Here is a 17,959-nt window from a genome sequence, read left to right as displayed (position 1 = left end):
TTCCAAGCGGGCTCTTTCCCGGTTATATATCTGTTAAGATGCTTGGTGGTAGCAGCAAAATAAGTCCAAGGGCAAAAGGTAAAATAGTTTGTACCTTGGGGAAGTTTTAACCTAAGCTGGTAAAAATAAACTTAGGGGGTTTTCATGCAGGTCCCCACATCTATACCCTAGAAGTTAGAGTGGGGAAGGAACCTTGACAACCCTGAACTCAAGGATCCTGCCATAGTCAACTTTGTGCATAGCGTGATGTCCTGGGATGTTTCACCCACCCAAATGAAACACATTAAAATGAAGCCACTGCATCTGATGAAGTGAGCTGTAGCTCATGAAAGCTTATGCTCAAATAAATTTGTTAGTCTCAAAGGTGCCATAAGTACTCCTTTTCTTTTTACATTAAAAAGAGTAAAGTCAAAAGAAAAGCTATGCACAGAATGTTCATCCAGAGCCCCCTTTGTGATGTTGCAAGTCAGGAGGCTCACAGAGACTAGCTCAGTTTGGATTAGCATCAGCCTGGAGCATGAAGTCTGCGAGCTGATTGGGAACTGCAAGTCACTTTAGAAATGTCAGTCTGAACGGCTTTGCTGCAGAGTTCCCCCCTCCAGACTCCCGGCGGACTTGGTGACAGAGATCTGCTGCTCCAGTCTTCTACTGACATCACCATGGAACACTGGCATGTACTTTGAACGCGTGGGAAGGGTTTTAAAAACCTGATACACTTGTCACACTGAGCCAACAGCAAAGCTGTTAATGTAGCCAGGCAGAGTGCCAGCCCAGAGCCAGGTAAATCATGAGGTAGTGGGTCCTTGAAACTACAAGAGCAGGAGTGGGTGATACCAGTCAGCTCTGTGTTCTTGGGGAACCAGGGCACAGTATCTAGCCTGTCTGACTCATGAAAGACACCCCTCCCCCAGCCTCTGCTTGAACCAAAACCGATCAGAGAAAAGACTTGCAGAGAGCAGTGAAGGGCGGTGGGAGACACACCTAGATCCCTCCTGACAAGGGTGACAAGATTAAGGCAACTCCTCTAGCCTCATCTGCATCGAAGATGGGACAGGGAGACATCTCCATTAGCATACAGAAAAGAGAACAGAGATTCCAAGGCAGGAATGGCACTGAACTCTGGAACCAGAAAAGCAGAGAAGCACTGCATCCTGGGGGATCTCTGCTCCAGATGTTAATGAACCTACGCCTGCACACACCCAGCTCAGCAGTTATCAGACCAATTCTAGTAATAAATCCTTGATTGATATCCAAAATACTGAAGCAGCCTAATTGCATTGTGAGCTCCCTGGAAGAAACACCACCCATAGCTAGGAGCGATCAGCCCTTTTTGTCTAATCTAAAAAAAACCCTTGAGTCATCAGTTTACCCATAAACAGATCTAGTGTTCTCCCTTGAACCATTGTTGTTTCTGTACAAAAACCCCTATCTATGTTCAAGTAAGTGTTCTGATGCATGGATCCAACTCTGCATCAGTTCCACTGAGATTTCATCTTCTCCTGACTGATCGTGCTGGGGGCTCTGCCTGTCTCCAGCACTCAGGACTCTGAGCTACCACCATCACCTGGGAATCCTGACCAGTTCAAGCTTCAGAGAATGGGTGAGATGCCATCTCTCTCTCTCTCTCTCTCTCTGTTTTCTTTTCTACCTCAGGTATAACTTTCTAACCCTGACTTGTTTGATCAGGTATAGTTTTCTATATATGACTTTTGTAACCTTTAATAATGTAACTATTAAGTTGGTTTAGGCTCTCCTTGTGTGGTTATCACTATTATTCAATAAATAACTTTTATGGTTAAGCTGGTTGCTTCTCTCTCTCTTTCTCTCTCTCTCTCACTCTCTCTGAACTTTCTCTTTTGTGTTTTTAGCTTCCCCATTTACTCTGCAGCAATGCGTCTTTTACCTAAGTTAAAGATCCCTGTAGCACCCACAAATACTGTGGGGTTTGCTCATCAAGTGGGTTACTACTAGTACCATGGTGACGTGAAAGTGGGGATAGGTACATGCTGAACCTGGGACATACAAGAGTTGCAGCTTGGAAGTGCAGCTCAACCCAGTCAGCTGAGTCCAGGGCATATAAGGGGAGCAGCTTGAAAGTGCTGATTGGCCCGGTCTGCTCAGACTTGCTCTGTTAATATGTGTGTGTGCGCGTGCGTTCGTCTGGTTCTGGGGCTGGAGGAACCCAGCCCTGGGGAACCTAGGTCCTGCAGGGTAGCTCCATTGGGAGGGGACTTGCAGAAGGGAGAAGTAGAGCCCCACATGAAAACACAAGTGACACAAGCAGTACATTAATAAAATTACAGAACACTCCCACCCCAAAGAGTAACCCTAATAAATGAGCGGACCCCAAAGTAACGGGCAAATCTGGTAACATGGGAGCCATCCAGCATGCTAGGGATCCAGTCCTGTAATGCTCTAAACAACCCCAATTCCCATTGTCTTCAATCAGACAGCATGAAGAGGCCACCATGGCTGGTGTTGAGGAAGCAGGAAAGGAGGAGCGTGTAACAGCTTAGGTTAGAGATTACTGGGCCTGGATAAGATAATGAAGATGGGGTGGGAGGGGCATATTTTTGAGGCAAAACCATCAGTATTTAGTGCTGGGGTCTATGTGAACGGAGTCAAATTACACCGAGGTTGCAAAGCTCGGGAAGTGGGAAGTTTGTAGAATTGGCAGCTGCATGGACATAAATCAGTGTCTCCTAATGGACTGAGTATGCTGTAAAGGCAACTTCACTTTATTGAGCTTCAGTATTCAGCAGCCAGAACAAAGGGTCATTTAGCTGCACCTCCTGCCATGGAAGATCCTGGAGCTCCTTCCTGAATTCAGCTCAGTGTCTTGAACTGGCTCAGCTCAGATAAACCCCGGCATAATCCAATATTGCTACATTATGCCTTGGAAACAAGCCATGGTTCCCACCCAGTCAAATACTGGTTTAACTCGGCACACCAATTTTATTAAACATATTTGCATACTGTATGTTTGTATTGTTACGTTTTGCAGCATATTTTGTTTCAGCCTCTACTAGCGTCCCAGTCTAACCCTAACTCAGCTGCCTCTCTGCAGAGGAAATGCACCCCCTATGAGCTGCATGGTGAAACTACTGTTGCCAGCCCAATGTCTTTCTTTAATTTATACAAATCTCCAAACAGTTGAAAGGCGAAGGGACAAGTAGTGTGACCTGGTGGGTAGGGCAACTGGGTTCTTTTCCTGGATCCGACACCGATTCACTGTGCGATCGCAAGCAGGACACTTGGGAGGAAGTTGTTTAAAAAAGTCTCCACTAATTTTGGGCACCCAACCTGAGACACCTTAGTCCTTATTTTCAAAGATGACGGACACACGTAGCTCCCCCCAGACTTCAGTCTGAGCTGTGGGTGCTCAGCACTTCCGAAAATCAGGCCCCCCCGGTGTCTGAACCTGGGCACCCAAATCTAAAATCAATGAAAGTTGTAGAAAATGTAGGCCATAAGTGCTCTGTGTCTCAGTTTCTCCATCTGTAAACCAGCTACATCATCCTTATATTATGATACAAATAATAATGAGTAACTCCATGCCCCATCCTGTGAGCACCCTGAACTCCCAGACGTCAAAGTTCTTAACTCTTGATTTCAACCACCACCCACCATTTGAAGTGGAATCTTTATGTTTCTCTTAAAAGATTCAGTGAGTATGAAGGAGGCTGAACTGTTGGCAAATTCTAATTCTGTAGCAAACCCGTCCCTGTCGGGGCAGGGACATCTGACGCAGCAGCTGCTGTGGAAATGTCTTGCAGCTAATTGAGGACAAGAGCACGTGTTCTGTGACTCTTGCAGGGTGTGATGGGAACACTTTTCATCTTTAAATTGACACTGGAATAAAAGATAGGTATTTGTATTGGTTTTAGGACTATAATTCACCAACACAAACCTGCACCGCTGCCGTCAGTGGGAGAAGGACCAGGCCAAAATATTTCAGTGAAAACTATGGCTCTAAGCTGCTGTCCACGTTGGAGTGGAGATGAGGGAAGCTTGCCCGCTAGACATCATTCCCATAGGCTTTGTGATTGGCTGAGGTAGGCACCAGGTACCCAGGGAATGCAGGGAATGCAGCATCCTCCACTCCATCCAGTTAGAGAATGCAGTGTGCGCTCTCTCTGCGGGAACCCTGCTCCGTTGGTCTGGACTGAGCCACTTTCAACCCACCCTTCCAAGTCCCATTTAGAAATCCTGGGACGGTGTTGGGGCTAGATTCCACCAGTCCTCATGTACCAGTAACCCACTGGTGCGTGTATGTTTACAAGTCCCCTTCCTCTGTGCCCAATCCGTGGAGGATCTGAGTCTGTTACAGCCACGGTTACAAAATCTCGGCTCATAAACTCAAGCTCTAGCAACTCTTGGTGTTAGCTCTGGAGGTCCCCGGTTCAATCCCCAGCGTGGTGGCCAGGATGGCAGCTGTCACACTTGCCCCTACACCTGAGCTACAAAGGGGAACAAAGACTATTTGTGCTATCTACCCCCACCCCCTTGCACATCTATACAGGGCATGGCACAGCCCAGCCCACAATGAACACACAAGAAAGGCTACGATTTAGTCACAGAAGTCACAGAATCCATGACTTCCAAAGACCTCCGGGACTTCAGCCCTAGCGGCTGGGAGCTGCAGGGTTCCGCAGCCTCCCGCAGCAGCAGGGAGCTGTGAGGTACTCCCGCCGCGTAAGGCAGTGATGCCCCCAAGCTCCCAGCTGCTGCGGGCAGGGGGGGTGTACCCCGGGGTTCCTGGCCCCCACCAGCGGCATGGGGGACCCCTGCAGCTCCCCACCTGCCGGCAGCAACACGGGGGACTCCCGAGAGCTCTCCCCACTGTCGCCGGTGGCGGCAGGGGATCCCCGCAGCTCCTCACCCGTCGCCGCTGGCAGCAAACGATCCCCACAGCTCCCTGTCCGTCGCCAGCAGGGGATCCCTGCAGCTCCCCACCTGCTGCCGGTGGCAGCAGGGGATCCCTGCAGCTCCCTGCCCACTGCCAGTGGCAGGGGGATTCCCACAGCTCCCTGCCCGCTGCCACGTGTCCCAGGGGGATTTCTACGGCTCCCAACGCCACTGCGGGAGGCAGAGGACCCTGCAGCTCCTAGCCACAGCTGGGGCGGGAGGGGCTGGAAGCTCCCAGCCCCATGGCATCTGCTCAGCCCCTTCCCCTTTTATCATGGATATTTTTAGTAAAAGTCAGGGACAAGTCACGGGCTTCCGTGAATTTTTCTTTATTACCCGTGACCTGTCCGTGACTTTTACTAAAAATATCCGTGACAAAATCTTAGCCTTACACATAAGCAATAACCGTTCTGCTCCTGCTCATAATGAGGTCAGTGGATGTTTGCCACTATGCAATCGGGCCCAAACACGGAGCTATCAGCCAGACCTAGCAATTAATGGGGACAAGGTGGGTTCTTTTGCCAATCAATTTAAACCAAAAGTCCCGTGTAAAACAATTAAATAAAATCATGATGAAAGCTCCCTGTAAAATCATTATTACTTACTTAGTGGGTTCAGCAGTGTACAGAATATGAATGAAAACAATATGAAATAATAATAACTATCATACATTTCTATTTAGAAGAGACCCCCCCATCAAAAGGCAAATACACAATTAGGAACAAATCTGAAAGAAGCTCAGGCAAAATGGCTTAATATGTAAACCCCAGAGCTGGCACAGAATTGACTACGTGCATCACATTATACTACACTCCACACACCCCACCCCAACTATACACATTTAACATACAATGAAGGAGATGAATAAACATGGCTTGGGTTGTGGGGCGGGCTGAGAGCCCAAGAGTCATTATAAACAGATAGAATGGCATGCAAACACAACAGGGACTCTGACAAATTGATAGTGGATGAGAAGGCCTATGGGAAAGTACTGACTACAGGGGAAATATAATAACCCGTTGTGACGGGGTCCAGCTGGCCTTCACAGCGCCTTAAAGGAGACCCCCACACCCTGACTACACCCCGTCCCAGGAAACAGCAATGTGTCAGGAAAGGAGCAGCGAAGGTTGGTCCTTCAGGCCTGCCTAGAGAGGACTCGCTGAAGCAGGCACCTCGGAAACTACACAGAGAGGGTTGTCCATGGGCTAGTGACAGCCAATCAGTGCCAGCCGGCTCCGATAAAAGAAGCTGCAGGGCCATAGATAGCAGGACAGTCCCTGGCTGGGACCGGAGGAGCAGGGAAGGATGCTTCTCTCCAGTCAAAGGAGCCTGTGAATTAGCCAGGGTTATCTCTGGCTACACTTGCATAGCTGGGTTTGCAGGTAGAGAGGGAGCTGGGAACCGTGGCTCTGAGCTAAGGGTGAAGGATAAAGGGGCCAAGTGGGAAGAAGCCTAGGGAGGTAGAAGCAATGAACTGAATTGAGCAGTATGTAGCTGCTGGGTATAGGGTCCCTGAGTTGGAACCCAGAGCAGTGGGCAGGCCCAGGTTCCCACACCAGCAAAGTGGCATAAACCCAGAGAAGGGGGCGGGGAACAGGCCCAACCCACGCCCTGAGAAGGGAACAGGGCTCATTTGGAAGCCCTAGCAAAGGCCTGAATTTCAAGGGCACACAGCCAGGGCTGAAGATCCTGGTGTGGGCAGATAGACTCTTGCTGAACTCTTTGCTACCCAAAAGGAGCTTATTTGACTTCATGACTTGGCCGGAGGGCTAAGCCACTGAAATGCGCCAGGGGGCACCAGGAGTGGGAAAAGGCCTGCAGTACTGCATGCAGCCACAAGGAGGCACCCCTTAACACCCTTCTAGGAAAAAAAAATATTCTACAGTATTCACCCCAAATCACCCAGTATCTGGACCATTTTTGTAGTATTTGCTTTTATAAAGGAGCACTTGTAAAACAGTACAAGAGTATTTATCAGGACAGGAGATTTTATAAGGATTTTAAGATAATGGACTGCTTTGCTGATGGTGCCATCAATATCTTTTACCTGACTTAATATACAAGGTCTCTGGCATTTATGATTTAATGGCAACAAAACCGAAACCCTGGGTCTGCTGTGAGAAGTGATTCCATAACAATGATATTGTGGCCTTCCAGGCTGATTCATTATCAAGGATTTCTGAATCAAATGTTCTCCATTTACAAGCACACAGACAACGATTTGTTGTAGCTGGCAGCTCTGCAAACTCTGCCTGGGATCTGAGAGTCAGGCTGGTTTCTTTCCTTCTCACACGTCGTGACCTGTAATAAAGGTTCTACAGGTCAAATCAGGCTCTGGGTGACACATGGGCAAACCAACTGAAGACAGTGAGGTTGCAAAAGTAAAACCTGCTGGAACGTACACAGATCTGTGGGTGATCCATGAGATGGAACAGAACCCAGCTTACTCCCTCTCAGCTGCATTAGCTCTGCAGAACTAAAAATTAATTCTCATCACTTGAGTGAGACGATGACTCTGAATTCACTCTGGGAGCAGCTCCATGAAGGAAAAGGGTGTTATTTCTACACAGTCACATTTCAGAGCAAGACTGCACTTTGATGTGAAGTCATGTCCATTTATCATCTTATGGCAGCTCCCATGGCTTCTCATGGTTAACTTATTGGTATTATTGTGACTGACGGTAGCAGAATCAACAAACACTATTTAAACAAACCAATGCAAAGGTTACAACTCATTTACCTTCCCCTCCCCAATATGTGAATCTATCCCTGACGCAAAAAAAGGGAACAAAGAACCCATCTGATCAAGACAACGGGGTTAATTTGAAACACCCTTCCCACATCACGGCTTGTTTGATCTTGTCTGAGTTTCTTCTGGGGCTTTTAATAATTGACATACGCTCAGGCCTGCTTTTTGGTGCGTTGAGCCCTGATTGCCAGCGCAATTAAACTGTAACAACGGGGTTAAAAGAGAAGTTGGCTGACACTCAGCAACAGAAGACATAGAAACAAAGAGCACACGGGGACAAAAAGTGCATGCTTACCGGTACCTTCATTTTAAAGTCATCTCGATAGAGTTTAATGCCGATGTCAGCGATTGTCCTTTGAATAAAGCGGGAGGGCCGCAGGACAAACACTAGCTGCAGGTTCCCTGGAAATGCTCCCTGGAAAGAACATACAAGTGTTACAGAGCAAAGCAATTAAACCTCATTCCCACAAAGGAGCCCAGGGTCATTTTGGTTACCTTCTGACTCAGAAATTCCTCAGGAAGCAAGCAAAAGCGGGGGGGACGTAATGATTCTGGAGCTGCCCAGACTGCATGGCTGTCATCTGTTCCGTTCACCATGCTCCTGGCCCATCACCGACTGAAGTCAATGGAGTGACTCCCACTGGCTTCAGTGGGCTTTGGATCAAGCAGCACAACTAGATATGACCAAATGGGCAGATAGTGGGGACACAACTCAAAATCTTCTGCATCAAAGAACACAGACCTTTGCAGGCCACTTGAACTAAAGGAGAATCTCCCTTAAGCTACGATAATATCAGGGCTTCTCTCCTCTTTAAGCTGCAGCCACTAGAGGGCGACATAGTCACACACATTTGAGCAGGGCTGGCATTCCATTTAGCACCACAGTGGTTCTCAATCTTTCTGGGCTTAGGGCCCATTTGGAAACCTAGATGGCCTGTTGCAACCCAGTAAATCGCTTTAGTACAAAAAAATCTGGCTTACTAAATATTTCGTACCGACAATACGTAACACACACTAATGCAATAGGTACACGGTGAGTACCATCGTGGCTGCTCCGGTCCTGCTGGGCGTGACCTCCAGGGTCGCAGCACCACTCAGGTTTGGCCCAGCCCACCTGATTGAGGGGCAGCTGGTCCAAACCGCTGGCATCCTGTGCACCAGGTTGCAATGCCCAGAGCAGGGAGCCACGCCCAGCCACCACTCAGGATGGCACCACCGCTGTGGGGTAAGTGTGGGCAGGCTCTGCAAATCCTTCCCAGGGTCTCTGGAGCTCACCTCACCCCCTCCCAGAGCCTCCCCCTCATCAGGGACAGACTTGACACAAACCCAGGCTTCCCATGCAACCCTTTGATACCTTCTGGTGACCCAGCTTTGGCCCACAGACAGAGAAACCTTGCAGTATAGATGGAGGGTGACATATGCACATTACAAGACCAGATTTACCCTTCATATCTTGAAAAGATTTTATTTATCCCCCACAGTTTGTTCAGATAGGTACACAGCACCTTCCCCAGACATGTGGTGATGTTCATTTGCTATGACATTTGTCTGTGTCACATGGTCCTCCAGAGACCATGGGGGCAGCTGAACAGAGCAAGGAATGGAAAATATCTGTTCGAGATTCTGCATCCCCAGGAATTAACTTAAATCAAACTCAGACACCCAGCTAGTCTAAACTCTAATTCTACAGGAGTTAGAATTCAGTATTGCACAGAAGCATGCCCAGTCAGTATACAGTGCATGTTATATAAAATACGTATATTCATCTGCTGCTTTTGTCAGTGCCAGCAACCACTTTCTTAAATCTGACCTTCTCAAGTGAAAGCAGAAGCAGCATTAAAGAGTTTCTACCAGATCTGCTGTCAAGAAAACATGAGCCATTAGAGACATCTCCAGTGGGCCCCTTTGCCATTCCCAGTACCACACTATGTACCACAGGGACGATCTGTTACCTCTTTCATCTTGAGCAGCCCACTTTAAATCATTACAATTTGTCACACCGTCATCCCAGCGAATGGCCTCGCATTCTAATTTAGCAAGACACAAGGCGGCCGCATTCATTATTACAGGCTAATCCGCCTCTGCCGGTTAACGTGCGAGTTTGGCACAGATCTCCAGGGTGGGGAAGATGCTGCATGAACAGCTAAAAAGGCATGCAGGAGATCGTTCACTGTGCTGAAGGACCAGCGGAGAGTTCTAATTTCTGGAAGGGAAAAAGTAAACACAAACACCGGGCACTTACTGCTATCCGTGTCAGGGATGCCTTTACTGCACTCCATTTGTCCCGTCGTCTGTCTATAACGATGATGAAGCCAATACTGGCAGCCTCCAGACTGCAAAATAGATGAAACAGGGGTGCCGGGTTACATGGAGGTAGACCATGTAACAGTGCTTAGCACAACCCAGCCCCCTCCATGTCATAGTCCAAGCCCATGATTAAAACACAATGTACAGCAGAGAGCGTGAATAATCGGCAGATTTGCAAGTGCAGGCAAGCCAGCAAATTTCCTCTTTCCAGCACCAGGTTAGCAGCCTCCACAAAACATGAATATTTTATCCGTTATATCTCTTGGCTGCCTTGCTACTGGCTGCCAAAATTCTGTGATGTGAACAGTTTAGGATCACACATTGCTTTGTACTGGGACTGAAGCGGAAGGACAGATCTTCCTTGCTTTGCAGAAGAATTCAAGTTATTAGATACCTGTCCTCACTCTTAGGCATTTTGCATCATTTTCCTAAGATGCTGATGACTGACAAGTGCACTTATCTCTCACAAGGAGTGGAATTTACCCTTCCCCTCAGGATGCCCAAATAATTAGGGGGACAAAGCGGGAGTAAAGGAGATTGGAGTCTCACGTCCACCCAACTCACAGGCAGGCCATGGGGCTGCAAGCCACCCAATGGATGTTATGTCAGCATACAGGCTAGAATTGTGGCTACAGTCCCTACAAATGGGTGCTGAGCTACTAAATGCGTGGAATTGCAGATCTGCCTATTCAGGGCCAGCACGGAGCCCCCCTCTGTGAGGTGCAGGCTCACCCTGTATTCCTGGGGGGCTGCTACTCTCACCCTGCCAGCCAAGAGAGCTCCGGGATTCCTTGAGCAGCGTGGAGACTTTTCAGTGTGTGAGCGAGTTTACCCTGCAATGCATAGACAGCACTTCCCCCCTTGTCACAAGCCAACAGTCTTACTGAAGAATCACGACAGATCTGGGGCACAAACCAGACAGGACTGAAACAAACGAGGCAACCGCTTACAATCTGGTCAATAATGTGCTCCAAGGAATGGCTCAATATTAAAGGCGCCGCTCAGATTCCACCAGTCGCACCCCCCCACACACACTTAGAGTCAATTAATTTGTTTTACTGGGGAAAGGTGCCAGATAAATTTGTCCCAGAGACTGAGATCTTCTCGTCTAGTCCAAGACTGAGCGCAGCATGGGAGGCAGAAGTGAAAGTTTCCTCACACCAGCATGCCTCAGTTGTGTCCTGGAGAGATCATGACCTGGCGGGACCACTCATAGGTACCCGTGTTAGCGATCGTGTTAGTGATTCGCGCTAAGACAAATGGGAAGAGAAAGAGCTTATTACCCTGCTCCAAAGAGCATTTCAATCAAAGGGCCAAATGCTGCCTGGCCCTTGTACAAATGCAGGGCTCATCTGATTCCCCCATGCATGATCCATGCTCTGGAGAGCCCAAAGGCTGCTCCCACCCTGCTCTGCTGGCACTGTGTGGCTCCCTCAGGGAATCAGGGAGCGATGGGCAGGAGGCAGGTTACAGGGGCCAGTCTTGTGGGTGGTTTTATGATGGCCTGACTTACCACCACCCCACCTCCGTCACATAAGTCACCAAAGAGCCATCGGATGGTAATGATTTTGAACCACAACCTACCCAGTGCAGGATGCAAACCAGCAGTCTGGAATCAAAAGTGCCATGCATAGTTATGATGCTGTATAAGTGATCATCGCTAGGATTAATACTAAACCCCAGGAAGGATCTCTGAGCGACCTCGTCCCCCAGATCAATTGCTTTTACTGCTATCCTCTGATGAGAATTAGGGTATTCAAAGGCCAGAAAACCTTTTTTTAAAAAATGGCAAGGTTTTCTTTTCTCTTTAAATAAGTCAATGAACAGTCTGAACATCTGTTAATGCAGAGGAAGGGAGCAGCTGAAGCAATTATTGAGGTACCTCTTGCCTCTCACATGCAATAAAAATACTTCCCAATTGTTTCTTGTCAGTAGCTCGCCAAGTCTTTCAAGAAAGACTCTGGTGTGCATTTGCTTTAGAGCAGAAGAGAAGCAGCGCTGACATTTTCTTTGTTGTTAAACTGTTACTGGAAGGCGTGTGGGGGAACTAACCCCAGATCTGCGCATTGATGCTGTTTGATCTTACCAAACCCTTCAGCCAACTGGGACTAGAAACCCCTGTAACAGTTTGTCAGTCAGTCCCGATACATTTGGGCAAATCATCTATCAACTTCCAGCTGGAACGCGACGTACAGTGTCTATGCACGGGCACCCTGTCAGATCAGATGGAGAGGTGCAAGGATGTGTGGTTTGACCCAGTCTCTCTGCCACAATGATTGATGCTGCTGTACCACAGATGGAAAGCCAGGAAACTGGGTTATAGTACCAACATCTGGCAAGCTCTCTGGCTCGAGTGTATTGAAAGCCTCCACAGCGGAAAGGGAGAAGTTGGAGGTGAGCATGTGGGGAGTGACAAGGCCAACAAAAAAGTTTGGAAAGTTATAGTAACTTCAGGTGAGGGAAGGTTTCCAGGGATACGTCTGACACTACAGCAGGAGAAGAGGCCCCTTCAGCAGCACTGTTCATAGAATACCCTCATTAGCACAATTTCTGCTTGAATTAGAAACACTGTAACACACTTGACCTGTGGAAAGGCCTCTTCACATGATTTCAATTACTTCCTCCCTTGTGTGTTTAATGCACATTAATTTTTTCTCCTTTGTTTAGTGGCATGTGGAGAAACACTCACGTCACTGTGGAAAGGAAACAAATCCCCAAATAGGTTTCAGAGTAACAGCCGTGTTAGTCTGTCTTTGCAAAAAGAAAAGGAGTACTTGTGGCACCTTAGAGACTAACCAATTTATTTGAGCATGAGCTTTTGTGAGCTCTGATGAAGTGAGCTGTAGCTCACGAAAGCTCATGCTCAAATAAATTGGTTAGTCTCTAAGGTGCCACAAGTACTCCTTTTGTTTTTGCAAATCCCCAAATAATTGCTCAGTGCAACCCATCTAGGTGCTGCACAGAACATATGCAATTACTTATTGATCTCACACACACCTAGGGGCCAAAACTCTGATCTTTCATCTTAGAAAACCACAGACCTCTACTGGAACATGTGTAGGGAGATCTTCCTTAGCTTGCTGCAGTAGCTTGGTCCTTTATTATTCCTGCCACTCGAGGGCACCATCGCAGACTCACTGACATACACATAGCTAATACATGGAAGCTGCAAACTGAACAACTTGAAGTCCTTCTCTTTCATTATAAAGGGGCACTGAGAAGCCTTTTAGACGATAACAAATTTTAGCTGACCTGAGCTGGATTCAATCCACTGGCCTAGTGATTAAGATATCTATAAATTGACCCTTATTGATCCATCCTAGATCCATTTAGTAGATCAGCAACGTGGTTTGTTAAAGATAAGCCAATATTCATTAACAGACATTTTAAATTCTTCTGAAAACAAACACCCAGGCTGAGGCTAATCTGAAATGCAGATGTTCCTGGTGCTAAATGCTGTCAAAACACAATGCTCACCAAAACAACCCCGGCAGCCTCAGATATTCATTCATTTCAAACACTGATACGTACGGACTCAGTCTTCTAAGGAATGGAGCCTAGTTCTTTCTCCATCCGTTTTTGAAATGAAAATTGAAACGAGTAAATACAAGAAGGCTCTTGTGACGTTTAGGTCCCTCTGTTCAGACCGAGGGAGAGGACCAGGGTTGGACACACGTATATGAGGAGGGATCAAAAAGATTGGGACTGCTCAATTTAGAAAAGAGATGACTCGGGGGAATATGGCAGAGCTTTGTAAAATCATGAAAGGTGTGGAGAAAGTGAATAGAATCATAGAAGATCAGGGTTGGAAGAGACCTCAGGAGGTCATCTAGTCCAACCCCCTGCTCAAAGCAGGACCAACCCCAACTAAATCATCCCAGCCAAGGCTTTGTCAAGCCAGGCCTTAAAAACCTCTAAAGAGGGAGATTCCACCACCTCCCTAGGTAACCCATTCCAGTGCTTCACCACCCTTCAATAAGGAAGTGTTATTTACCCCTTCACATAACACAAGAACCAGGAGTCACCCAATAAAATTAATAGGGAGCAGGTTTAAAATAAACAAAAGGAAGTGCTTCTGCACACACAATACAGTTAACCTGTGGAACTCATTGCCATGGGATGTTGTCAAGGCCAAAAGTCTAACTGGTTTCAAGTTCACGGAGCATAGGTCCATCAATGGCTATCAGCCAAGATGGTCAGTGACGCAACTCCATGTTCTGGGTTTTCCTAAACCTTCCCCTGCCAGAGGCTGGGACTGGACGACAGGGGATGGATTGCTCAATAATTGCCCTGTTCTGTTCATTCCCTCTGAAGCACCTGGTACTGGATACTGTCACAAGACAGGATACTGGGTTAGAGGGACCATTGTGGCCCAGTATGGCTGTCCTTTGTTTACCAGAGCAGCTCAAATAACTAAAATGTTTATTTGTGAATAACTATGTAATTAAAACAATGCCATAACTCACAATCGGTATTATTTATAATGTATTATTCTAACCAGTATTGATATGTATAATAGGTCTATTAATAAAACACTGAGATTTTGGCATTTAAGTCAATGCAACTTGCGGTACTAAGAAATTAAGGATATTCTCCCCTCAATATGTACATTTTTAGAGGCCCTTAGAAAATCTAGCCCTGCAAAGTGCAGGATATTTTTCTGCCTAGAAAGATGTGCTAAAGCCATGTACCAGGATGTTATTTCAGAGAAATCAAATGGCTCTATCCCAAAGAAACAGAGACAATATACCATTGCCATCAGCATCACATTCTGCCTTCCCAGTTTAGCTTCACTTAGCCGGCTTGCAATAGCTGTACATCCTTCAGGCACCAACAATTCTAACTTGACACACAGAGCCAATTTCGTATCTGGGGTAACTCCACTGAAACGAGTGATTTACAACAAAATGTTTGAAAAGTGGACGTGTCTTTGTGGAAGTTACCAAAATGCTAATGTTGGAATAAAACAGTTTATTAAGCAGTCCTGCTTAGATTGACAGAAATGAGAGACAAAGCAGATAGCAATGAATGACACTTGCGATTGCCATATTTCTACAAGAAAGCTCGCAGGTCACACATACTGAATTGTGCCATTACCGAAATAGGAGCTGGTTTGGGAAATTCAGTAAAGGATTTCTATAAACGTGAGCGTAATTGTACTTTACACCCATTAGTGTAAATGAGAATCAGGCCACCCAGTGTTCTGTTTAGCTAGTGACTGTGATGTAGATCATTTGCCTCCATGTCCTGTTTACACTGTGTGAGAAGAAACAGGGGTGAAAATAGAGAAGACTGATAAGTTAGCATGATCCGGAAGAGGAAGGAAAGGGGGGAGGTGGGGAAGATTAGAAACCATATGCTGCAGGGAAAGCAGAGCAGGGTAAAACAGCATGGAGGAAAAATTGAGGCATCGTGTGCCTAGCTCAAGGTCATCACCGCAGACCCTTGCAAAGCAGTGACATGTGGTTAAGATGGCAGAAGCTACTGACAGGGATGCAGGCCGGTAACCTTGGTTACTACTGATGTATGAAAAGCAACGAGGGTCTGATAAGAGAGGTAAGGTTTGGATGTCGCTGGGGGGTGGGGTGGGGCGGTGATTTAAAATGATACTTGACAAAGGCATGTGGGCCATAGCATAGAGTCAGACATGTGCTGTATAAACTTGCATTTAACCGAGGTGTTCAGGACGATATCACCTGTCTTCAGCAAGATGATACAATGATACTTGTATTTCTTAGGGTATGTCGACAATATATTTCTTATTTGTAGTAAGCCGGGGGCAGATTGAGAGTCTTAACTTAGCCAGGGAAATAGAGACAGTGTCACCAAACGATATCATTTCAATTTAGTACACACAAATAGAAACCTGCCTCAGGTGTCAGTGGCACTTGGCATTGAGCGATGAGGGCAGGAAATCAGGAGTTTGAGGAAGAAAATGAGGCAAAATAATAGTATTTACATGGGCAGAACATCCAGTAAACAGATCCCCACTCTCAAAAAGGTGGTTAAGAAAAACTCACACTGGACTTTCTTAATATCTCTACCTCCCATGTCATAGAAGTGCACTGGACAGACTGATTCATTTGAAAGAGAGATTTGAAGCATACAGTACATGACAGGTAATATGAAACTTGCCTCCAAAGTAAATGAGCACACGTTGAGCCCTGTGAAGCCTGGATTTCCGCTATCTAAGAGACTCCCCATCTCTCTGTGCAATATCCCAACACACAAGATCAGCAGAGGCACTCCTGCTGACAGTCCTGAGATTTGAACTCTGGTGAGCCCTCGGTTCTAGAAGACACTTCCCATCAGGCTATGACTACATTGCAAAAAACACATTCCCCGTGGCAGCAAGTCTCAGGGTATGTCTACACTATGAAATTAGGTCGAATTTATAGAAGTCGGTTTTTTAGAAATCGTTTTTATATAGTCGAGTGTGTGTGTCCCCACAGAAAATGCTCTAAGTGCATTGAGTGCATTAACTCGGCGGAGTGCTTCCACAGTACCGAGGCAAGCGTCGACTTCTGGAGCGTTGCACTGTGGGTAGCTATCCCACAGTTCCCGCAGTCTCCGCTGCCCATTGGAATTCTGGGTTGAGATCCCAATGCCTGATGGGGCTAAAACATTGTCGCGGGTGGTTCTGGATACATATCGTCAGGCCCCCGTTCCCTCCCTCCCTCCGTGAAAGCAGCAGCAGACAATCGTTTCGCGCCTTTTTCTTGAGTTACCTGTGCAGACGCCATACCATGGCAAGCATGGAGCCCGCTCAGGTAACCGTCACCGTATGTCTCTTAGGTGCTGGCAGATGTGGTACTGCATTGCTACACAGCAGCAGCAACCCCTTGCCTTGTGGCAGCAGATGGTGAGGTAGGACTGGTAGCCGTCATCGTCATGTCCGAGGTGCTCCTGGCCACGTCGGCCAGGAGCACCTGGGCAGACATGGGTGCAGGGACTACATTAGAAGTGACTTGACCAGGTCATTCACTTTAGTCCTGCAGTCAGTCCTATTGAACCATCTTATGGTGAGCAGGCAGGCAATACATATTGCTAGCAGTCCTACTGTACCATCTTCTGCCAGGCAGGCAAGAGATGAGGATGGCTAGCAGTCCTACTGCACCATCTTCTGACGAGCAGCCATGAGATGTGGATGGCTTGCAGTCCTTCTGCACCGTCTACTGCCAGCCAAAGATGTAAAAGATTCCTCTAGATCACACTGCAGTCACCCACAGAGAAGGTGCAGAGAGGTAAATCTAGTCATGTATCAATCAGAGGCCAGATCAACCTGCTTGTTCCAATAAGAACAATTACTTAGGTGCGCCATTTCTTATTGGAACCCTCCGTGAAGTCCTGCCTGAAATACTCATTGATGTAAAACCACCCCCTTTGTTGATTTTAGCTCCCTGAAGCCAACCCTGTAAGCCATGTCGTCAGTCACCCCTCCCTCCGTCAGAGCAACGGCAGACAATCGTTCCGCGCCTTTTTTCTGTGCGGACGCCATACCAAGGCAAGCATGGAGGCCGCTCAGCTCACTTTGGCAATTAGGAGCACATTAAACACCACACGCATTATCCAGCAGTATATGCAGCACCAGAACCAGGCAGAGCGATACCGGGCGAGGAGGCAACATCAGCGCGGTCATGTGAGTGATGAGAACATGGACACAGACTTCTCTCAAAGCACGGGCCCTGGCAATGTGGGCATCACGGTGCTAATGGGGCAGGTTCATGCTGTGGAACGCCGATTCTGGGCCCGGGAAACAAGCACAGACTTGTGGGACCACATAGTGTTGCAGGTCAGGGATGATTCCCAGTGCCTGCGAAACTTTCGCATGCGTAAGGGCACTTTTGTGGAACTTTGCGACTTGCTTTCCCCTGCCCTGAAGCGCATGAATACCAAGATGAGAGCAGCCCTCACAGTTGAGAAGCGAGTGGCAATAGCCCTGTGGAAACTTGCAACGCCAGACAGCTACCGGTCAGTCGAGAATCAATTTGGAGT

General features: G+C 47.4%; 1 protein-coding gene across 2 annotated transcripts in view; it reads right to left on the bottom strand.

Moving 5' to 3' along the window:
* Positions 1-17,959, bottom strand: part of MCF2L2 (MCF.2 cell line derived transforming sequence-like 2) — a 317,075-nt gene that overhangs the window by 190,619 nt on the left and 108,497 nt on the right. For both annotated transcript variants that reach the window (XM_048863063.2, XM_048863066.2), the window contains 2 exons: positions 9,900-9,990; positions 7,953-8,072 (listed from right to left, as the gene is read on the bottom strand). In XM_048863063.2, coding sequence (XP_048719020.2) covers positions 7,953-8,072; positions 9,900-9,990 — 211 coding nt within the window. The remainder of the gene's footprint in view (positions 1-7,952; positions 8,073-9,899; positions 9,991-17,959) is intronic.

Source organism: Caretta caretta, chromosome 9 (assembly GCF_965140235.1).
Source record: "Caretta caretta isolate rCarCar2 chromosome 9, rCarCar1.hap1, whole genome shotgun sequence".
In the NCBI taxonomy this organism is placed as follows: Eukaryota; Metazoa; Chordata; order Testudines; family Cheloniidae; genus Caretta; species Caretta caretta.
The sequence above is the reverse complement of the archived record's forward strand: the minus strand, read 5'-3'. Positions and strand labels throughout refer to the sequence as shown.